Source organism: Danio rerio, chromosome 1 (assembly GCF_052040795.2).
Source record: "Danio rerio strain M-AB ecotype USA chromosome 1, GRCz13ab, whole genome shotgun sequence".
Taxonomy (NCBI): domain Eukaryota; kingdom Metazoa; phylum Chordata; class Actinopteri; order Cypriniformes; family Danionidae; genus Danio; species Danio rerio.
Genome location: NC_141021.1, coordinates 11253519 through 11276820, shown reverse-complemented (window position 1 = coordinate 11276820; position 23302 = coordinate 11253519). Strand labels below are relative to the sequence as shown.

Below are 23302 nucleotides of genomic sequence, written 5' to 3'. Positions count from 1 at the left end.
TCAAACACACCTAAACCAGCTAATCAAGCTCTTATATACTAAAAACTTCCTGGCAGGTGTTGAAGCAAGTTGTTGAGTTAAACTCAGCAGCACACTGGCCCTCCACAACAAAGTTTGAACACACCTGACATAAGCTAACTGATTTGTATGGTAATGAACAGGTCTTTTATTATAGGATTCCCAAATTTTAGTCAGACTAAAATATTTACTTGAACTACCTCATTAATAATATTCCAATACTTTAATGGTACACTGACATTTTTATTAATTGTGTTATGTTGGTTATTATTGACATTATATGAAGGTGCAATTATATTTAATTAATAGAATTTCAATAATTGAACAACATACTGGCAATTAAAGAAGCTTACGATGTTGGTCACATTATGTGTAGCCTCTTATATTTTAATGGTATAATTAATTATTTAGTAGCTTTTCATCAACTTTTTAATACCTAAAGCAATACAATTAAATCAGACTACTAATAACAAAAACAGACTGTGTTTTATGTTATATTGTGACTCGTATCCATCCAGGTAAAAAAAAAAAAAGTTATTTTCCATTAGAAATTGATTGGATTGCTGGGAGAGAGAAGTAGAAGAAATGTGAAATAAAAAATGCATTAATAAAATCATCTATAATGAACACTGTAGCATGTAATTCATTGTGTCTTTAAGGTTATCTTTAAAAACAAATCATGTATAATGCCAAATAATAATAATAATTCAGCAGCCAATCTCTGGAAACACTTAAAAGCAAAACTCATTTTCTAGGATTGCTAAAATGCCTGGAAATGTAATTTACAAACTCCCACTTAACTCTCAGCTTGCTTTAATCAGAAGATGGTAAAGTTTACCAAATTACATAAAGAGGTCGGCCACAATGTTTGAGTGTGCCTCTGTGTGTGTATTGATTTGCTGGTGGGATGATTAACATCCTCAAGAAAGGAGAACCATTCATATGAAGCACTGTGGTGAAGGCAGGAATCTGGTTCACTGCAGTAAACCTTGAAGAGCTGAGTGGGAGTGCCTTGACTTCTGGTTTATATATATTTATTATACAAAAAATACGCCTGCAGATGCCAAATGCCTTCAGACAGATGTATGGTTCATGCTGAAGGTACCCAAATGCCAAATGCTCTATGTTTTGTGTCCTGGTTCTGCCAAATGCCACTGCAGCTGCCAGAGAATGCTGTGGACAAGATTCAGTTCTGGATTTTCTTCGAGCTAATATTGAATTTCAAAACTAACTCAGAGAAGCCCTAAATCTTGCAGTCAAAAGCATGGCTGCATGCAGAGCTATCGCTGACATGAAGGGAAGCATGCACTTAAATCAACAAGTTAATTAATAATTATATTATATGTAAATTAATTATAAAGTAAAGTATTAAAAAGTATTTATATGTAAATGTGTGTAAAAATTTTGGAAATCAAAAATAATGATTTAACCACACAATAAAATCACACATTGCATTACATTCGTCAAATCATGGAACCTCGAAAATATGAATCATGAAACCACAAAAAGTTATAAGATTTATTCATTTGTATTCATTTATATGAATATTTTTTATAATACAAGTACTTTATACTTTAAGTGTTTTATATTGGATGGATGGATGGATGGATGGATAGATGGATAGATGGATAGATAGATAGATAGATAGATAGATAGATAGATAGATAGATAGATAGATAGATAGATAGATAGATAGATAGATAGATAGCGCATTGTGTGCATCCGCAATAGTAACGTCGCAAGACATGTAATGTTCAGTCTGAATTTAATCACTGTATTTATACGGAATTTATACGATTTTCACAAAAAAGGTTTTCTTACTTAGAATTTTTGTCTTTTTTATGGTCCTAATATCTACATTTCAAAACAAAAGCAAGCTATTTTTTTCTTTACTGGCAGATACTTTTGCTAATTTTAAAGAAAAACTCCAGCAAAAAAATTTTTTTTTTCAGAAGATGAAAACAAAACATTATTTATTACTAGGCCCACACGGAATCTGCGCGCGCAGAATTCCGCAGATTTTCCGCAGTATTCCGCAGATTTCTGCAGATTTTTATCCCATCATTAATTCTGTTTATTTACATGAGTAAATGTGTAAATCTGAATTTATTCAGTTTTTATTCAGTAATTTATTACTTTTTATTTCATATATTAAGGTTTTAGTTATGATACTCCGCTGGATACTCCCAAAATAATTCTGCAAAAATCCGCAGATTTTTACCAAAATTCTTCGCAGAAATAGTCAAAAATGTCCGCAGATTCCGTCTGGCCCTGTTTATTACTAATAAATATGCTTATTTGCTTAGAAAACCTACATTAACATAACATGACTATGTTTGAATAAAGGTTGAAGTATGAATGATTCCTATATCTCCAAGTATGCTGGTTTAATACAGATATTCTGTGAGGGAAATTTCAATGTACTTGATAAATGTCTGATTTCTTGTTTTTTTATGGCAAGCTGAATTTAGGCCAAGAAGCACAACACACTGACATCACTCTAAACCAGCAGCTACATCAGAAACTCAAACAGAATGACGTATATCTAAAACTCACTGCCAAACACAATCAAATAAATGTATTAAAATATAAGCAAGCTTTAAAAAAACAACAAAGTAGCAATTTTTGCTATAAATGAGGCCTTTCAAAAAGATGGAACACATTAACTTTCATTCTGAAAAACATCTCATATTGCATTTGTCACATGCAACAGTGATGGCTAACTTCAGGCTTCAGACATTACACGCATCACAAACCCCAGATGTAAAGAGACAAACGCAACAGTATATCAGTGCATATGTGAGCATCCATCTCTCCTCTCCTCCTCCTCCACCTCTCCTTCCACCCCACCCCCGTCCGTTCCTGCTTCCCATAGAAACATGCTGCGTTGGTGGAGCGCAGATGCTGCTACATCTCTGCTTTTCTGCAAAAACAGCTCTCTGTCTGCGTTTCTCCTCATGTGTCTGTCTGCATTTCGGCTCTTACCTTCCCTCCATTGCTCTGTAGCTTCAGATGCAGCAGCTATACGGGCTCTCCTCGCCTTACTCATCAGCCTGAGACCCGTTTCCCGGAGAGGAGGGGTGGAGGGCTGTTTTCGCACAGGCTCTTCTCTTTCTGCACTACAGCGACATAAGCGACTCACACCAGCATGCCGTAGGGGCGGAGCCGAACGCTGAGTGTTGCTCAGTAGCCAATCACGGGACAGAATGTGCAGCCTCACTGACTAAAAAAGCAAATAATCTCTGCGCTCTCCCTCAACCTTGATTGTTTTTCTGCCTCCTGTCATACCAAAAAAATACATGTTTTCACCTTTTTTTACAGTCTGTGGTTTACACTTGTGATCATTGAAGGTCCAAACAGTTTGATGACATTTTCTGAATTAGATGACTGATGACAACATTCTTTTGTGTTATATTTTGATGCCATTATTTAACTACAAGACTCCACTTTTATATTAATGACTATTTATTTTTATTGAGATAAAATGAAATGAATGCTATTTAAAAAAATCATAGTACTTTCTATTAATACTACTAAAACTGACAGGAAATTAAAATCCAATGTGTTGAAGGCAGGTTGGTGCCATCTGGTGGGTTAAATAAAAAGATAATAATTTGCAACACCATGGTGCAGTACCACCTGCATGTATATTCACAGTCACAAACTAGGCCTGCTTTTTACCCTTTTTATACCTATTTGCCTTCAGAATTGTAATAATTATTTGTGCAAGCACTCTGTTCTCAGGCATTTTGGTCCAGGTTGACATGAGAGCATCACGGATGGATGTCCCTTTCCAGAATGTATCAAATGTGCTCTACTGGACTAAGATCAATTTAAGGGTCGTGAACTGTCTATCAGGTTCAAGAAAATAACATGAGATGATTTCATTTTGTTACATGTACATTATCCTGCTGATTAGCCATCACAAAATCTGGAATTTGAAAGGGTAATTATGGTCCAAACAATACTTAGGCAGCCTGCCCTGTTAACTGATTCTAACGTGCACAAAGTTTGCCAAAAATGTCCCCCCACCACCAAGAGCTTGCCACTGATATGAGGGAGGAAGAATGCAGCTTTCCTGTTGTTTACAACAAATAAATACTATAAATAGATACTAATCAGGCCAGGCAACGTTTTTACTGTCTTCTATTGTCAAGTTTTATTGATTCTGTATGAATTGGAGTCTCAGTTTGCTGTTGTTATCTGAAAGGAAAATCACCATGCTCTTCTGCTGCTGCTGTAGCTCGTCTGCTTCAAGGCCTGTTCAGAGATGATGAATGTTTATTGATTTTCTCTTGTCTTTCAAACCCGTCTGGCCATTTACCTCTGACATCAAGGCATTTTAAGATAACTTACTGTTGAAGTCAGAATAGAACTGAAGTTGAAGTCAGAATTAGCCCCCTTTGAATTAAAAAAAATATATAAAAATTCCCAAATAATGTTTAACAGAGCAAGGAAATTTTCACAGTATGTCTGGTAATATTTTTACTTTTGGGGAAAGTCTTATTTATTTTGTTTCAGCTAGAATAGAAGCAGTTTTACATGTTTTATGAGCTATTTTAAGTTTAAAATTATCAGCCCCTTTGAGCTATTTTTTTTCCGATAGTCTACAGAACAAACCATTGTTATACAATAACTTGCCTAAAAACCCTAACCTGCCTAGTTAACCTAATTAACCCAGTTAAGCCTTTAAATGTCACTTTAAGCTGTTTAGAAATGTCTTTAAAAAAATTTCTAGTCAAATATTTTACTGTCATCATGACACAGATAAAATAACGCAGTTATTAGAAATGAGTTATTAAAACTATTATGTTTAGAAATGTGTTGAAAAAATGTTCCCTCCATTAAACGGAAATTGGGGTCAAAAATAAACAGGGGGCTGATAAATCTGACTTCAACTAAGTAGAAATTAATGACAATGTCATATAAAATTTCAGTAAATTAAGACTTTTTTTTAATATCAAGTCAGTCTATCAAATCACCACAGGTACTGTACACAACACCCCATGGTATAATTTGTCTCTTTGAATTTTCCACATAGTGTGTGTCTTGGTAAATACATTAAATTTGTTCAGTCAAACCAAAAAGAGCATTGAGGCATTTTGAGTGGTCTCCAAGTTGGAAAATATGAGTGTTACAGCCTGGCACTCTCACTCAACACATCACAGTGTCATTACAACTGCTGGACACAATAAACAATGCGCACACACACACACACACACACACACACACACAGAGAGAGAGAGAGATAGAGAGAGAGAGAAAGAGAGAGAGAATCCAGTAAATAAGACTAAACAAAAGACCCTTAGGTCACCATAACGCATTCATTACAGTTTATTAGTGCATATTATAACTATTTATTATAATTTTAAATTATTTTAAAACTTTGGTTTGTCTTTCACAGCACATGTAAATTATGTTATTCACTCATTCTTAAGTTAGTCCAAACCTTTTTGAGTTTTTTTTTTTTTTCTGTTGAATGCATTCACTCATTTATTTCTTTTCGGTTTAGTCTCTTTATTAATCAGGGGTTGCCACAGTGGAATGAACCGCCAACTTACCCAGCACATGATTAACGCAGCGGATGCCCTTCCAGCCGCAACCCAGCCCTGAGAAACATCTATACTCTCTTGCATTCACACCCACGCATACACTACGGCCACTTTAGTTTATTCAATTCACCTTAAGTATAGCGCATGTCTTTGGACTTTGGAGGAAATCTGCGCACCCGACAAAACCCTTGCCAACACGGGGAGAATATGCAAACTCCACACAGAAATGCCAACCGACCCAGCAGGGGCTTGAACCAGTGACCTTCTTGCTGTGAGGCGACAGTGCTAACCACTGCACCACCCTCTCTGTTAAAGACAAAAGAAGCTAACACAATTGGTTACTTTGAATTGCACAGTTTTTTTCCTACTATGAAAGTCAACGATTACCGCACTGTTTAGTTACGTTAACATTCTTCAAAATATCTTCTTTTATGTTCAACAAAAGAAAGAAACTCATATGGTGAGTGCGAGTAAATGGTCACAGATTTTCATTTTTGGGTGAACGGTCCCTTTAAGTCTGTACATGGCAGATTAGCAGTTCCCTCTGCTGGTAGATGCTGTTACAACATGTAATTTGTAAAAGATTTGTTTTGAAGAGATGAATAAAGGCGACACGCCAAAATATGGATTTGATAAGAGTTTTATTGTTGCATGATGATTGCATTAAGACTGAATTTACCATTTAATGGCAAAGCATCTGTTACAATCGGCTATTTTGAGGACTTGGTCTGAGATGGACTGTCATGATTTTACCTTATCAGTTAAAATGATTATTACATATTGATTCTTGTCATTCTGTAACAGATGAAATTGAGACGAGTTTCACAACGTGCGTCATTCCAGCGCTGCTCATCTGTGGAGTTTAAACGGTACATAGTAGTTCATTATGTTTAAGATGTAAATGTTTACAAGTTTGACAACAAGTATATTATTACCTCCAAAGCCCATCTCCGCGCATCTTTCGGCATTTCCTCCATTATTTGGTTCTCCTGAATGCCAGGCACTGTATTCAAACTTTGATCCGTCACTCCAAAACCAGATGTCCGCCTGAAAAACAACATTTACATTGCTGAAGGCATCATTTCATGTTGCCACTTCCATCTGATACTATTAATTGCTGTCTTTTTTTATTATGCTTATATTTACCTTAAATCTTACTATAGTATATGGTCAAAGTTTGAACTGTTAAAAAACCTTTCATTAAAGTTGTCCTAAAATTATTCATCAACAACCGTTCTTGTCTTAGGACAATTTTCATGACAAGAGGGGAAAAAAACTATACATCAAATTAGTTTAATTAGTTTCAAAGTAACAATTTACTGCAAATAAATTAAATAATACAATATTTTATGCAAATGTAGCAGTTCTATCTAAATTAGTTCATATAAACAAAATAATATGCTGTATATTTTGCATAAATAATAATTTTTCAACTAAAGAAAAACACTCAAATCATTTATCAAAATAATTGCATATGCTTTAGAAAATAATTGTTTATGTTTTAGAAATCTGCCGATGGTAAGAAAAATAGTGTCATTAATTTGAGACCATTTGTGTTTTGATACCTAGATTAATTGAATTTTAAGTGTTGTTTTTATAATCAAATCTAAGGCCCAGTTTCATAAACGTGGCTTAGATTAAGCCAGGACTAAGGCTTAGCTAAATTATACTGTTTAAGCCACATTTATAAAAATGGCCTTAGAAAAATATGTTACTGGTGTGCACCTGAGACAAAAAATGACACTGACGTATTTTAAGACATCTCACGGAGTTGAGACAGCTCAAACATGCAATTTAATCATGACTAGCCTTAAACCTTGTTTGTGAAACCGGGGGTAAAAGTTACTGTTTGACTCAGAATTAAGGGCTTGTTTATTTTGTCAATATATTGAGAAATTTATGTGGATTTTTAGGAAAGCAATTTTGTGATTGGTAGGAAATCCGCCGATAAAACATGTGCCAGAGAAATTGTTGGGCCATTCCTCTGTGGCAACACCTGCTAAAAAGGGGAATAAACTGAATGAAAGCGAGTTAGTGAAGTAATTAAATTAACTAAGTAAATAAGTTATTTGGGCGTCACAGTGCCACAGTGGGTAGCGCGATCGCCTCACAGAAAGAAAGTCGCTGGTTCGAGCCTCGGCTGGGTCAGTTGACATTTATGTGTGTAGTTTGCATGTTCTCCCCATGTTCGCGTGGGTTTCCAATGGGTGCTCTGGCTTTCCCCACAAGTCTAAAACATGTGGTATGTGATTTGGGTAAGCTAAATTGGCCAAAGTGTATGTGTGTGAATGAGTGTGTATGGGTGTTTCCCAGTGATGGGTTGCAGCTGGAAAGGCATCTGCTGCATATGCTGGGTAAGTTGGCGGTTCATTCCGCTGTGGCGACCCCAGATTAATAAAGGGACTAAGTCAAAAAGAAAATGAATGACTGAATGAATAAGTTTTTTTCAGACAAAGTAATAAGAAAAGTCATTTAAATACAATTTGGGTCATTTTAATTAGTGATAAATAACTTTTATGAAGTAACCTAGTCAACTTATTTGTGTATATAATATTTATAAAACAGCCATAATTGCTGTTCATTTCATTTCATTAATGTTTTACATTTTACTATAATCTGATCTGATTAATATTTTACAGGAAAAAAAAAAAACAGCTACCTGAGTTGCATCATGAGCACCAATCCAGGTCCGGGTGATGCCTTTTTCTTGTCTTTTCAAATAAGCTATAAGAAAATTGTGAGTGATATCACTCTGGATGGATGCTAGGTTTCCTCCGAGGTCAACACAATGTTTCTGTGTAGAGATGGGGGTTTAAAATGCATTGTGTTAATAAACTGTAACATTAGTAAAGAGACATTTCATTTGCAGATTGCATTGATTTACAGTGTCATTATATTTTTATGTTATTATACAGTGCTCAGCATAATTGAGTACACCCCATTTTGAAAATGAATATTTGTATTAATTCCTCAGTGAATATAGGTAGTATATTGGTATTGGTAATATAAAACAGATTTATTAAACAGATAAATTTATTAAAATAATATTTTAGTCACCAAACATATTTAGAAATTGAAAGATAATTAAATTCAAGCAAAAAATTGCAAAAATAAATGACAACCTACAAAATTTAATCTAAATCTTTATTTATTTTGCTTCTTTTGATTTTTCCTCTTTTTAAAATTTGTATCCAATATTTTTAACATACAAATTTGGCTGTGCTAGTTTTTGAACCGTTATTGTAAGCTATTTTTGGCTTCAGTACTGACTAATGTATATGCGCACAAATATAATATTGCATAGCTTCCTATTAAAAATATGAATTTAAAAGAGATTTGTGAGGGGTAAACTTATATATGCTGAGCACTGCTACCCCCACACCCCCCCCCCCCCCTCCCAACACACACACACCCAAACACACTCACAAACATACTGTAATGTATCTGTAAAGTTCTTCTCTCCTAAATTCCCATTTATAGTTTGCCTATTTATTGGTATTTGACCACTGTTTTTTTTTTTTATAGATTATACATATTTTTAGAGATATTAAATACATAGCACATTAAATGTGATTAAAGTGTCTTTTAATTAATTGCTTTACATTTTAATTGTCATTTATGCCAACATATACAGTTGAAGTCAGAATTATTAGCCCCCCTAAATTATTAGCCCCCCTGTTTATTTTTGACCCTAATTTCTGTTTAACAGAGAGACGATTTTGTTAACACATTTCTAAACATAATAGTTTTATAACTCATCTCTAATAACTGATTTATTTTATCTTTGACATGATGACAGTAAATAATATTTGACTAGATATTTTTTAAGACATTTTTATACAGCTAAAAGTGACTTTAAAGGCTTAAACAGGTTAATTAAGTTAATTAGGCAGGTTAGGGTAATTAGGAAAGTTATTGTATAACGATGGTTTGTTCTGTAGACTATCGAAAACAAATATAGCTATATATATATATATATATATATATATATATATATATATATATATATATATATATATATATATATATATATATATATATATATATATATATATATATATATATATTAAAAACTGCTTTTATTCTAGCCAGATATAAACAAAATAAGACTTTCGCCGGAAAAATAAATAAATGCTGAAAATACTGTGAAAATTCTTTCTTGCTCTGTTAAACATCATTTGGGAAATGAAAAAATCAGAGGCGGTTTAATAATTCTTCAAAACTTCAATTGTATTTATATTTATGTAAAATTTAAAGGTAATTAATCTGATGTTTACCTGTAAAATATTTAAAGTTATAGTTATATTCTGTATATCAATAGAATTGATTAAACATAAATATACATGGGATTTTAAAACTTATGTCATTAATTAATTCTTGTTGCAAATAAATAAATGATTTTGTAGTATAAAAACCCACAAAACCTCAGAACAGCCAACAAAAATTGTTGTACATCATGCTAAAATATATTAAGTTGAGAAAATAAATTGAACAGCATTAATCTCCAAGGGGGAAAAACAGTATTAGATTTTTAATCTTGAAACCCCTTTTTACCCTTTGAAATGGAGATTTGAATATGTAAATTTGTTATTTTTGTAATGATTAAACTTCTTTTTAATCTTACCTCAGCCTCAGCCCATGTTTTATATTCGCTGAAAAACTTAAAGCATTGTGATCCAAATTTCTCCCAGCCAGAGGGGCATCTTCGACTAATGTTTGGAACTTCGCCAAAGAAGATTGAATAAAAATGAGAGATTATTAGTGACTGAATGATCAGTTTTGTGATGTAAGAACTGTAATTAAAGAAACGGTAACACTTTATAATAACTACACACTATAAATCATTTGTTAAGCATTAGCAAATAGTGAATTCATTATCTGTTAAGCATAAACTCTACATTAATAAGTGTTAGTAAGCAATTTATAAATGCAGCTACAAATGCTCTATTCTTGTCTTATAAGCACCTGTATAATGTGTTTAATGATTGTATTTTCATGCTTAGTTAATGGTTTATTTTTCATTACTAAATTAAGTATCGAATTATTTACAAACTGTTTGTATTTAAGAGTAGTTGAGGGTTTTTAGAATCATTCAGAATGAGTTAGTAAATGATTAATAATCTAATGAAATCAACATTTAGGCTATATGTCTTATTATTCAGGCATATATTAATGGTTACTATATATATTAATAAATGCTTTATTAACTCAACTTCATGCAGTTTTGTGACCTAATCTAAAGTGAGGACTATTCATGCTTTATAAATCCCTTATAGATCACAAATAAAGGCTCAGTTAAATTCTAAATAGGAAAAAAAGACATTATTAATTTCTCTTCATTTAAAGATACACAAATGAAACTGTACTTCAAATGAAAAATAAATATTTGCAACCTTATCTAAAATAAAATCAATGAAGAGTTTAAAGATTACATATTAATATAATGTTAAATTATTATATTGTTGTTTTATCCAGTTGGATGTCATATTTTGACACTCCTGTTATTTTGCAATGTTTAAACTTTACAGTAATTTTACTTTTTAGAAAGATTGCACAGATTATCGTTCATTTGGTACTGAGCCTTTAATAGTCATTTATAAGGGATTTATAAAGCATGAGTAGTCCTAACTTTAGATTAGGTCACAAAACTGCATGAAATTGAGTTAATAAAGCATTTATTAACATATTAGTTGACTATTAGTATATGCCTGAATAATAAGACATATAAATGTTGATTTCAATAGTTTATTAATCATTTACTTACTCATTCTGAATGGTCCTGAAAACCCTCAACTACTCTTAAATACAAACGGTTTGTAAATAATTCGATACTTAATTTAGTAATGAAAAATAAATCATTAACAGAGTATGAAAATACAATTATTAACCACATTATATAGGTGCTTATAAATATAAACTGCTTACTAACGTTTATTAATGTAGAGTTAATGCTTAACAGATAATGAATTTACTATTTGCTAATGCTTAATAAATTATTTATATTGTGTAGTTATTATAAAGTGTTACCGAAATGACAAATTTAGCAAAATATCATCTATTTTCTTCAATTACCATCAGACTTGACTCCATTTACAGCCAATGCAAAAAGAAGGAATGCTGCAGAAATCCACATCTTGACAAGGTCCTGTAAAAATCAGCATTATTGTAAATTAATATGCGCATAAATAACACTAAGAATGGAAATACAACAGAAACTCGAACCTGGTAGATTCAGCTCCTCAATAGTGTTTGGTGTAATATTCAGATTATTGCTCAAGCTTTATATACACGTATTCGCTTAGTCATAAATGTGTGCAACTGATGGCTGAAACACCAATGAAAGCTTATTTTAACCAACCGGTCCTTATTAGGTAAATAAGACCCAACGCTGAACATCTTCAAGTATGATGGTACGTTTTGTTGCACAATAGCTTTAAGTGTCACATTCTTGTCAAAGTTGATTTCTGCAAACTGACCTAAAAATGACCAATAATATGATAATTCTGTGATAATATTATTTCATTGTGCTCATTTTAATAGACATGAAAACTAGTTTATCATATATACTGCATGTCATGTTTTAGAAGATGATCAACAATAAACATTGAGGTCTAAATAGAGAAATTACATTTAACAACCAGCAAAAAAAATGAGATTTATTTAATTAGATTGTGGTTGAAGAAAAGAAAAAATATATTTTAAGTCTGAGTCAATGCAGCCAAGGTCAAATGTTAATAAAGTCCTGCAATGTTACAGTTGCTCATTTAAAAGTTTTACAACATTACTATTATATGATATATATCACATCATATCAATTTTTATGGTTTGATCATCTTTGCTAAAAAGATTAAAAATAATAAATTTTACATTTATATTTCTATTAAGTTACCTAAATTGAGTGCTATGATAGCAGCAAGAAAAAGATGAAACTGGAATTATTGTGCAATCTGCCACATTTAACAGTTAAAAATGTCATGATTATTTTGCATTTCTGACATTATCTTTAGCTTTATCTGTAACACCCAAGATGTCACCTAAGATGTGAGCCTAAAACAAGCTTAGAGTTTCTTGTTGCCAGATCTCAATCCCAATAACAGAAGACTCTGACAAAAATGCAGAATAATGCCTCACCAATTTAAGCTTAAATAAACTTACATATGCAACTGCATTCCAGGAATAAGACAACCATTAAAAAAAGAAAGAAAATCTCACCTAGCATTTTTAGCAACAATTTGGAAGGTAAAAGCAAGCCCAAACAACCCTCAAAGATAATCTAGACTCAATAGTGCACCTAAACAATCCAGACATAGGTCACTAGATGGAAAACAGTGAAAAAGCATTCATTCATTCATTCATTTTCTTGTCGGCTTAGTCCCTTTATTAATCCTGGGTTGCCACAGCGGAATGAACCGCCAACTTATCCAGCAAGTTTTTACACAGCGGATGCCCTTCCAGCCGCAACCCATCTCTGGGAAACATCCACACACACATTCACACACACACTCATACACTACGGACAATTTAGCCAACCCAATTCACCTGTACCACATGTCTTTGGACTGTGGGGGAAACCGGAGCACCCGGAGGAAACGCAGGGAGAACATGCAAACTCCACACTGTAACGCCAACTGAGCCGACTCCGAGGCTCGAACCAGCAACCCAGCGACTTTCTTGCTGTGAGGCGACAGCACTACCTACTGCGCCACTGCCTCGCCCCAAAATACTTTGTATAATTACTAATAACTTATAGACAGCTTGGGGTTAATAACCATCACAGTGTCTGACCAAGAAGTTTGAAATCTAATCCATTCTGAGGGATTTATCAACCAGCAAAGCACAAACAAAATAGCACTACCATCTTTTCTGGTGAGGGCTCAAATTCACTCACTTATTCTCATTCACTCTTTCAAGTGCACTATATTAGTGGACCAATGTAGGGAATAGGGTACAAGGGGCAATATAGGGTCTTATTTTCAAATGTTTCTGGTTTACTTTGTTTCCATTACAGTTTACAATTTGTTTATATTGGAATGTCTGAGTTTTAAATGAAATCAGGTTTAAATGGCAGGAGTTCCTGTACTGGAAACAAAAGTAACACTGTTATTTATGTCCCACTGCTAATAGCTTATTTTCGCTTCCACATTAGAGTTTTCAGTGTTTTAATTCATACGTTTTATATAGAAAAAAACTGTAGAGAATTTTAACATTTTGCATATTTGGATTGCTTTTGAAACATTTGATGGAACTGAAATTTAAAATAAAAATGCAGTTTAATTTTTTGCAACAAATAAAGGAAAAAATATAGAGGTGATGGTCAGATACAGAAACGGTGGTAAGGGTTGTTACAAACCAGACTGATGCATTAGACTGCAAATTGGAAAACATCAGGAAGAAACTAGCGGCATTGCAACAAGATTTGGTCAGACCATGGAGACCTGTGATGGACATTAAAATATCTGCGAAACTGGCATATTTACCTAAATTTGAAAAACTTTTCTTTCGGCTTCCCTGACAAACAACTTCCCCTAGAGAGTAAGATAAGGAGACGCTCTGAATTTCTGCTCCCTGTCTCAAGGACACCTGTTGAGACTGTACAGGCTTACACACACACTTTCACAGCTACAGATAGACAATCACTACAGAGCCCCACAACCAGTGTGTGTAGGTGGGTCTGTGACCAGCGCTCTCTAGCTGCAGAACCAGATGGCTGTCACCTTCATCGGACCTTCTTTCATCCACATCCCCTGTTGCGATGTTATGTCCCCCCCCCCCCCCCCCCCCCCCCACACCCCCACCCCCTCACCCCTGATCTCACACTGCACTAATTCAAGGACAGTCTGAAAGGGTTTTTTTCACCTCCCTCCTCCCAAATGTATCTTATTTCATCTTTCTGACCTGTCTTCCCCTGAAATGTGTGATGTTTGTGTATGGTTGGGGGGCTCCAATTTCGCTGAATGTAAAAGTGTATAAATAAAGGCTTCATCATAATCACAATAGACAGTAGAAATGAGAGGCCTCTTTTTTTTTAACAGCAGAAAGTTAATCTCCACCACTATCTTGGATCAATAACTCTTCATCCGACTGAATGCATGGATTGTGAGAGGCCACCTGGTAAGGTTTAAAACTCTTAGTCAGTAATGCTTGAGACCTACAAATTATTTATAACATAGTTTGTGCTAGGGCTGGTATTTCTAAAAGAATAAAAAAAGGTTGCTCTTTTTGTTTATTTTATGAAGAAAGAATTGAAAGACTAAAAAGTTTAAAGTAGGGCACTTTTAAATCAAGGACACTCTTAATTTCCTACTCCATTTTTATGTCTTAAGTTTGACCATGGACAGCTTTATGATTTTAATGTATAAGGTGGATTTTTGGAAGATTTGGTTATTTCTCTCTCTCTCTCTCTCTCTCTCTCTCTCTCTCTTTCTCTCTCTCTCTTGGTTATAATTTATGTTTTTGGACAGTCTGTAATAATTTTTTTGCACTTTTAGAAAACTGTTATAAAAAAGGTAAAAAAAAAAAGAATGGAGCTCTTTTGGTTTGTCAGCCTCAGTATTAGCAGCAAAGCTATTTCCTGTAGGTTTCAGCTTTGATAAACATTGTGGTTTCTGTATACAGCATCTTGAATCTGCATCGTTCTCACAAGAGCTTCCTGTTTGACATACTGTTTGATTTAGCAAAATTTTAGTTTCAATTCAGTTACATTTTTTTATGTGCAAATATTTTTTAAGATGGTGTATTTCTGCTAATTATCACAATGGAAACATGCTGAATAATAACTGTGATTTTAAAGACGGCATCTTTGTTTTAAGTATTGATAATTTTACATCATTTGGACTGTTACTTTTTCCCACTTTAATATAATTTGACATTTCCCAGCCAAGTTTCCCTTTTTGGAAAAGTTGGCGGTTCATTCCGCTGTGGTGACCCCTGATGAATAAAGGGACAAAGCCGAAGGAAAATTAATTCATTCATTAAATTAGATTTATTACATTGTCCTTGTGGCAACAAGCTCTTCCATGCATATTGTTGTTGCATGTTTACTTTAGCATGCAAAATATAGTCATAAATTTTCTTTTTTTTTATTGCTATTATTATTTCATTATCTTCTTTTGTATGTGGTAAAACCTGCCCAATACCTTAACTAATACATTTGTATTAAGAAAATATTATACTCGTCATTTTAGGATGTTTTAAACCTTCATGTTGCTGCATGCTTATTGTTTTATGTTCTTTTTTACTCTATGAAAACAACCTCTGATAAGGTCAGTTTCAAAACTGAAAGTAAATTCAGTCAGTGCGGTTTGAGAAATCTAGAACAACACCATCTCACTCTCTTAGACTGCCTTGAAGGTAAGACTTGTCTCCTAAATAACAAATTCAATGTAAATAAAGAGATAAATGTAGAGCTAATATGTCTACAGTAGTATTACCTGTAGGTCTACCGGTTGTCTCACACACTGTGGTAGATTAAATGAATAAAAAGAGTTACAGAGTTTTCTAACAAAATAATTTTTTTTAAAAGTCACTCAAAACTGGTAAGAGTTTGCAAAGATTTTGTTGTGTACATTTTGATTGATTGATGTACAGTTTGGATGTATTAAAACATTTAAAATGGAGCATTCTTATTTATTTACTGCCCAAAAATTTATGTTTACTTAAGTTTTAAATCATGAAGATACTGCACTGTCCCTAATTTTATAAATAAATGATTACAAATTTTAAATCTCTTAAAGTTGAAATTGGATGGCCATTTTCCACATTGTTGGTATCAATTTTTAGGGTTTTGTGAAAATCTTTTGACTTACTTTGGTTAAATATCTCAATAGCAGGGTAAAAGAAGAATATGTGAAGCTGTTTCCCCTTTATAATGACAAAATTTAAGATCATGCCATCATCCGTGTGTAACTGTTGCATATCATTTATCATTGCTTGACATTGCAGCCTGCCATTATCAATGTAAAATGTTTTCAAACAAACATTCATTCATGCATTCATTCATTATTCCATTCATTCATAGTCTTTCTGCTTAGTTCCTTATTTATCAGGGGTCGCCACAGCTGAATGAACCACCAACTATTCTGGCATATTTTTACGCAGCGGTCACCTATACACTCTTGCATTCACACACACACACACTCCTGCCAATTTCACTCATTCAGTTTACTTCGGCTTAGTCCCTTTATTCATCAGGGGTTACCACAGCGGAATGAGCTACCAACTTATCTAGCATATGTTTTACACAGAGCATGCCCTTATATCTGCAACCCAGTACTTGGAAACACCCATACACTCTCACATTCACAACTGTATGTTACAGCAAATTTTATTTGTTCAATTCAACTACACCTTCAGCTTCAGAATTGTATATAAAATTAATCTATTTCTCTGTCACCTTTCCTGTAGCTGGGAGCCTGTTACGTTTGAACAGACAGCAGACTGCGAGGCAAGATCCCTTTATTCAAAGTCAGTTAAACGAAAAGCAACAGTGTTCAAAAGAATCAAACATAACATAAAAATACACTCAGTTTATTAATTAAAAAATAAACAAGCTGCATGTATTCTTTTTTACTTGGCAAGCTGGCAGAAACCTAAAAAATAGACAAAAAAAATCTACAAAGTAAAAATTAAATTCAGTGACATTTAATTCTACCACCACTGAAAAAACAGTAGATCATAATATACAGGAACATTTTATTAACAGTACAAATTACTGTGGCGAAGTAATCTGAAGGTTGCTGAATAAGCTGGATTCTGAGGATTACAGTGACCTTAAGTTTATTCAATTTTATCTTTATTTCAAGGAATGCACAAAGGTGTTGCTAGGATGTGGCCATTTAAGAAAAAACCTGAACAACCACCACCCCCAGGTAATATTTAATTTTCAGTATAACAAACTGGGCAATATCATACTGAATGATCACAAAGCAAATTACATAGCCTAAAAAGACCATATACTGCAGAGATAATATAAATAAAACTTAAATAGCCCAAATAAACATACTGAAAGTAGAAACTGAAATTTACCTAGTATTTGTTTTGGTTAAATAGAGAATGAGACAGCCTGGAGGACCATGGATTGGAAGTAAGTTCAGAAAACTCTCATTCCTATCAGAACACAACATGCATATTACACAACTTTCTGGATTCTTTCTCACTTGATTCTGATTGATTAATCACATAATCTTACAGGCACTTAATGTGAATCTGTATGCTGTGCTTTATTTATAGGAGTGATAAACAAAAACTTCTGACAACAATTAAAAGTTTCCAACCTGGGAACCCAGAGGTCGACACTCTGAGAATTCTTTTGCATGGACCAGTTGGTGCTGGAAAATCCAGCTTCTTCAACTCTCTGGATAATGCTCTACTGGGCCGCATCACTACCAGAGCCTTGGCACATTCAGTCCAAACTGATCGAAGTTTCACTGTCAAGGTAAGCTTAATGTTAGCTAAATGTATCTTTCCTTATTTTTCACATGCAAGAGGCTTTAAATCTGTTTAATTTTCAGTACCAAACCTACAAACTGAAAAAGGACGAATTTGGCTCTTACTATCCTCTGACTTTCTCTGACATTGCCGGGATGCAGAGTGAAGGAGGAATAAGAACTGGTGACATCATCAAAATATTAGGTGGTCACATCACCAGTGGATATACTGTAAGTGTGTTTTACACCACAGAGACTTTCATTTGAGATGTTTAAATTAAGCAAAAAAAGGGGTGTAGAGAGGTGGGTAGAGTATCCAAAATCTATACTCAAGTAAAAGTAGAAGTACTTGTGGAAATTTTTACAAAAGTAAAAGTAACAACATTAAATACATCTGATTAAAAAAATCACTCACACATATATATATATATATATATATATATATATATATATATATATATATATATATATATATATATATATATATATATATATATATAAATAAAAAAAATACAGAAAATGTTTATTAATGTATATTTTTTTCTAGTGCTGGGACGTTATCGGTGTTAACATGCTGCATTAACGCAAGACTATAATCGTGCGCAAAAAAATATCACTGTTAATCTATTCTCAAAGTCGGGTTGGGAGCTGGGTCTATTCTAAGCAAGCTATGACGACTTTTACCTTGTTATTTTTGCGCAGATGTATACCTGACTTGTGAGCCGTCTGACAAAAAAAAGTACCCTTCTGAATCAAATCAGCTGGATGCCTGACTTTAACTGCAGTTCGGCAGTTTCACTTTAACTCATAAAGATTTCATTCATGCCGCCATGACAAACTGGGGTATTAGACACAAATAAGAAGTAAGGACTGGTGATAGTGTTATGGAATTTACTAACACACGCCAAATGGAAAGAAAAAAACTTCAGCATTTTGCGATGTGTGTGTTTGTGTGTTTGTGTGTGTGTGTGTGTTTGTGTGTGTGTGTGTGTGTGTGTGTGTGTGTGCGTGCGTGCGTGCGTGCGTGTGTGTGTGCAGTCCTTTACAGACAGCCGCGTGTGTGGATCTTGTCGGAAAAAATGGCAAAGTCCTACATGACAGTAATAGTTTGATTGCAGTGTTTGCCACTAATATCTGCATACTCCACATGTCTTAATTCCATTTCTGTTTAGTTCAGTTATGACTATAGTCGGATTAAGTTGAACAAAAAGTTTCGAGCTTATGTAGGCCTACAGTTTAACATTCATGTTTAACTGAATAAACAGTAAACACAAGTACATCTTATTGAACATCATTTATTTTCATCACCAATTATCATAGTAGAACAGTTTCTCAAGCAGTTTTTGATGCATTTGAAAACAGGAGATGAGCCCCTGGTCTAATGCGACACCTGGCTTGAGAAACACGTTCTCAAACATTTATTGTTTGTGTTGCACACTTATTCTGAATGCCTTCAAATGAGCCATTTTAATATAGATTAATCTAGATTAATTCCAAGATAAATCTAGATTAAAAGATTAATATATGCCCACCTATAGTTTTTTTCACAGTGTGCATTCTTCTGGCTTATGTGCTTCTGTCTCTTCAGTTTAACCCAAGAAGTTCAATTACTGAAGATGATCCAAAGTATAACAGGGAACCCAACCGAAAAGACAGGATTCACTGTCTAGTGGCTGTTCTTCCTGCTAATACTGTTTCCATGACAGATGATGACATATTAAAGCAAATGAGAGAAGTTCGGGAGAAGGCAAGAGACTTGGGTAAAGGACACTTTTATTCCAAAAATATAACAGCAAAAATTATTTAAATATAGGTTTAATTGTTTATTATTGAATATGTATTTATTGATCGTTATTTTACAGGCATTCCTCAAGTCATAATCATGACCAAAGTGGATGAAGCATGTCCACTAGTCAAAAGTGATCTACAGAAGATCTACACAAGCAAAAAAATAAAACAAAAGGTATTGTGCTTTCATTTTTTCTAAACCACCGTAAACTTCAATCCTGTTTTGTATATGTTCAACTGAAATAATGGTGGCTTGAGAAGGCCAAATACTGTTATATAAACATATTATTCTTCCGTCTTCTTCTTCTTCTGAGACTAATTTCTATACGCATCTCCTCCTAGACAGTTCATACTACAACCACCAAACTGGTCTGACTCGGGTTGCTATGCCTTTTCCAACTGATTCGACTTACAGTTTTCCAAAAACGGACATGGAAAATTCAGAAAAGTCTCATTGACTTAACATTAAACCAAACTTTATGACCTCTGGTCCATGCAGAAGAATTTTTAGAGCGTCGAACGTTGCGCCAGACTGTCATACAGGCTCATTTAACTCATTTAAAAGCTACCAATCTGCCAATCAATGATGACCTTTCAACTTACTAGCCACATCCTAGCAACCACTTACGGGACCCTAGCAACGGTCCCATAGACTGCGATTGACTTTACGTTGGACATACCTACAACATTCCAGTTCCTAATAGCATGATACTAATCTATACTGGAAACATACTGACATACAACCATACTAGAAACATACTAATTCATACCAAATTCATGCTAACAACAGGCTAGTTTATTCACATAAAAAGTTTTCTTTCTAACTAGTCAGTTAGACTTACTGTAAAACATAAATGAGTGTATTTGTGCGGGCTCACACTGGTTTATTGAGTCCGGCTGTAACCGTCACGCAGCCGAGACTGTGCTTCAGTTATGAGTTCATTCAACATGACTGTTTGAATTTTAGTTTTGTTTTACGACCAGCTTGGTTAGCCTACCTTTGCCTGGATGGTTCTCGCGGTAGTGCCAATATTCTGATTGGGCTCCGAGCCCCAGTTTAGCACCGGCATCACTGTTTTTGAACAGCAGCAAAACAAAAGGAATACTTCACATTATCGACGAGAGAAAGTATAACGCAAAGAGGCGTTTCCCGAGTCATAGCAAAAATTATTCTTCAGCCAATACAGGGCCCCCTTCTTCTGTGGGCCCTGGGGCTTCAGCCCCACCTAGCCCTTATATTAATCCGGCCCTGCCTGCAGCTGCCCTTAATGGGGTACGCACCACACCCCAATTCTTGTCCCTCCTCCGTAGCTACATCCAGTAATATAGTAAAATGTAAAGTAAATGATATGCATTGCTGTTTGCAGATGGAGGAGTGTTCTGTCAAGCTGGGAGTTCCTGTGAGCTGCATTTTTCCTGTGAAAAACTACCATGAGGAAAATGCCACAAATGTCATTATGGATATTCTGATTCTGGATGCACTGAAAAATATTGTTAACTTTGCTAATGACCATGTGGAGCACAAACTAGTCAGTGGAGAAGATTCCTGAAATCAGAGTTCTTAGGCTGTGTAGGTTGTTTGCAGATGGGTTTCAGTTATGTTTCTTGTTAGTTATAGTGATAACACTTAACAATAACAGTACATCAATAATGGTGTATTAATATGTAAACTGAACATTACTTTATTATAAATAAATGATGAGTTAATGCATGCGCTAATCATGAACTAACTTTAACTACAATATTAGTCACATGAGTTCATGTGTGAATAGGCTATCTTAATTACTTGTTAGTACATGCTGTTAATTAATGTATTAACTAACGTTTAAGTTTAAGCAACAGGAACTTGTGAGCTGTTATTGTATAATTGTGTCGTGGCTTTACTTGAAGGGGCACATCACCATTAACTCATCCTTAACTATTCATCAACTCCTGTGTTTAAACTCATGTTGATGTTGACAGAACACGCTTCAATTGTTATTCAGAGTAATTGCACCAGACGAACGTGCAAAAAGAGTTCATGAGTAGTTCAGAATGGGTTAATGATAATGTGATCCTTTAAGTAAAGTCATGATATAATTATATATTAACAGCTCATGAGTTCATGATGGTTAAATTAGGCATAAACAAATGTGGTAATTAATAGATTAAGGAACAATCATGTACTAACAAGTAATTAAGGTAGTTCAGACATGAACTCATGTGGCTCATGTTGTAGGTAAAGTTAGTTCATGATTAGCGCATGCCTTAACTCGTCATTTATTCATAATGAAGTAATGTTTAGGTTATATACAAACACATCATTATTGATGTACTGTTATTGTAAAGTGTTACTGTGATATTTTATATCTGTCTGCTCTCATTATTCAGTAAGAAAAATTAAGGAATTTAAGTGTTGATTTAATAATAATTTAGTGATAATGACATATATTGCAATGTGTGTTTAAAAAAAGCTTCTTTGCGCTCTTCATCTCTCTGCTAATATCAGTAAAGATGTGTGTTAAAGTTTTTTCAGTGATGTTTGAGGTATATTCTGTTGATAATGGTTTAGAGAAATTTAAATTGTTTGTTGCTCTTTGCATTCTCATTTGAATAAATAATATATCCAAAATAATAAGATGGTGACAACTATGCTTCTATTACTGTCAGATTTACTAGACTGATTTCTTGCACACGTTTTATTTTATACGTTGTTTTTGAAATACATTATCCCCCAGTTTCACAAACAAGGTTTAAGGCTAGTCAAGATTAAATTGCATGTTTAAACTGTCTCAACTCAAAATAACTTGCAGGTGAGATGTCTTAAAATACATGAGTGTCATTATTGTTCTCCAGGTGCACACCAGTAATATATTCTTCTAAGGCCATTTTTATAAATTTGGCTTAAATAGACTTATTTAACTAAGGCCTAGTCCTGGCTTAATCTAAGCCCTGTTTGTGAAACTGGGCCTATATGTATTATGTAATGCGAACATTTTTGACAATCCTTGCAAAATATCTTTTGAAAGTCTTTACATTAAATAAATGTGGTAAAGTTCAAAAGTTAAAGTTAACTTAAAATAAAGGTAACTTAAAAGTTCAAAAGTCAAAATTAAAATATGCCTACTAATTTTATATTGCAGAGCTGTAAGTCTGTGTTTATGCAAATTAATTCCACATGAGATGTTTTTGTTGCAACATTGGCTCATTCTAAAAATGAACTCCTAAATACATTTCTGGAGATCACAAATTATGTAGCCAGGAGTACATATGGCTGCATTTCGTCTTTAAAATGAACACTACGTGGTGGTTTGACACTGTTCCTTTTCATACTTACCAACTGACTGATTACCTCCGTATGGATGGCTTTCTTGCTATTACCAGTATATCCAGTTAACACACCATGTATGTTGGCAGCCTAGAGATGTAGAGAGGAGTTGACCTCAATGACAGCCTTCAAGTCCAGCGAAGAATGGTTCCAGAAAGCAGGTAATACAAAAATAGGAGCAAAAAAACTAAATAAACAATACAACACAATAA

The 23302-nt window shown here is 34.0% G+C and overlaps 3 protein-coding genes across 7 annotated transcripts in view; 1 reads left to right on the top strand and 2 right to left on the bottom strand.

Annotated features, from left to right (window-relative positions):
• The window catches only part of trim2b (tripartite motif containing 2b), a 32626-nt gene extending 29492 nt beyond the window's left edge, over window positions 1-3134 (bottom strand). The window contains exon 1 of the mRNA XM_087236717.1: window positions 3004-3134. The gene's annotated coding sequence lies outside the window, so the exon portion shown is untranslated. The remainder of the gene's footprint in view (window positions 1-3003) is intronic.
• Window positions 3135-6194: 3060 nt separating this feature from the next.
• eslec (eosinophil lineage-specific marker) lies at window positions 6195-12475 on the bottom strand. 2 transcript variants are annotated; one of them, XM_087236726.1, is made up of 6 exons: window positions 11793-12475; window positions 11643-11715; window positions 10195-10292; window positions 8230-8364; window positions 6506-6617; window positions 6195-6423 (listed from the first exon to the last, which is right to left on the bottom strand). In XM_087236726.1, exons 2-6 carry the CDS (start codon window positions 11701-11703, stop codon window positions 6344-6346), a joined length of 486 nt encoding a protein of 161 aa, XP_087092852.1. In that variant the 5' UTR covers window positions 11704-11715; window positions 11793-12475; the 3' UTR covers window positions 6195-6343. The 2 variants fall into 2 exon arrangements, with proteins under 2 accessions (XP_087092852.1, XP_087092853.1); XM_087236727.1 differs by lacking the exon at window positions 11793-12475 and having other exon boundaries at window positions 11643-11786.
• Window positions 6404-22400, top strand: ifi44b (interferon induced protein 44b). Of its 4 annotated transcripts, none has more exons than XM_087236720.1 (9): window positions 6404-6645; window positions 16974-17013; window positions 17372-17437; window positions 17619-17652; window positions 17799-18003; window positions 18080-18226; window positions 19584-19755; window positions 19858-19958; window positions 21151-22400. In XM_087236720.1, the coding sequence occupies exons 3-9, from the start codon at window positions 17374-17376 to the stop codon at window positions 21331-21333; spliced, it is 906 nt and encodes a 301-aa protein (XP_087092846.1). In that variant the 5' UTR covers window positions 6404-6645; window positions 16974-17013; window positions 17372-17373; the 3' UTR covers window positions 21334-22400. The 4 variants fall into 4 exon arrangements, with proteins under 4 accessions (XP_087092846.1, XP_087092847.1, XP_087092845.1 ...); XM_087236721.1 differs by having other exon boundaries at window positions 16974-17033; XM_087236719.1 differs by lacking the exon at window positions 6404-6645 and adding an exon at window positions 15840-15920.
• The last annotated feature ends 902 nt before the right edge of the window (window positions 22401-23302 follow it).

Bases quoted from the DNA above. Each gene is read 5' to 3' on its own strand.
- eslec (XM_087236726.1), bottom strand. From the start codon at position 11,703: ATGTGGATTTCTGCAGCATTCCTTCTTTTTGCATTGGCTGTAAATGGA. The intron at 10,293-11,642 runs GTAATTGAAGAA...TCTTTGGCGAAG, and splicing joins AAATGGAGTCAAGTCTGATG to TTCCAAACATTAGTCGAAGA. The intron at 6,424-6,505 runs GTAATAATATAC...TAAACTCCACAG, and splicing joins CGCGGAGATGGGCTTTGGAG to ATGAGCAGCGCTGGAATGAC.
- ifi44b (XM_087236720.1), top strand. From the start codon at position 17,374: ATGCACAAAGGTGTTGCTAGGATGTGGCCATTTAAGAAAAAACCTGAA. The intron at 17,438-17,618 runs GTAATATTTAAT...TTGGTTAAATAG, and splicing joins TGAACAACCACCACCCCCAG to AGAATGAGACAGCCTGGAGG. The intron at 18,004-18,079 runs GTAAGCTTAATG...TTTAATTTTCAG, and splicing joins ATCGAAGTTTCACTGTCAAG to TACCAAACCTACAAACTGAA.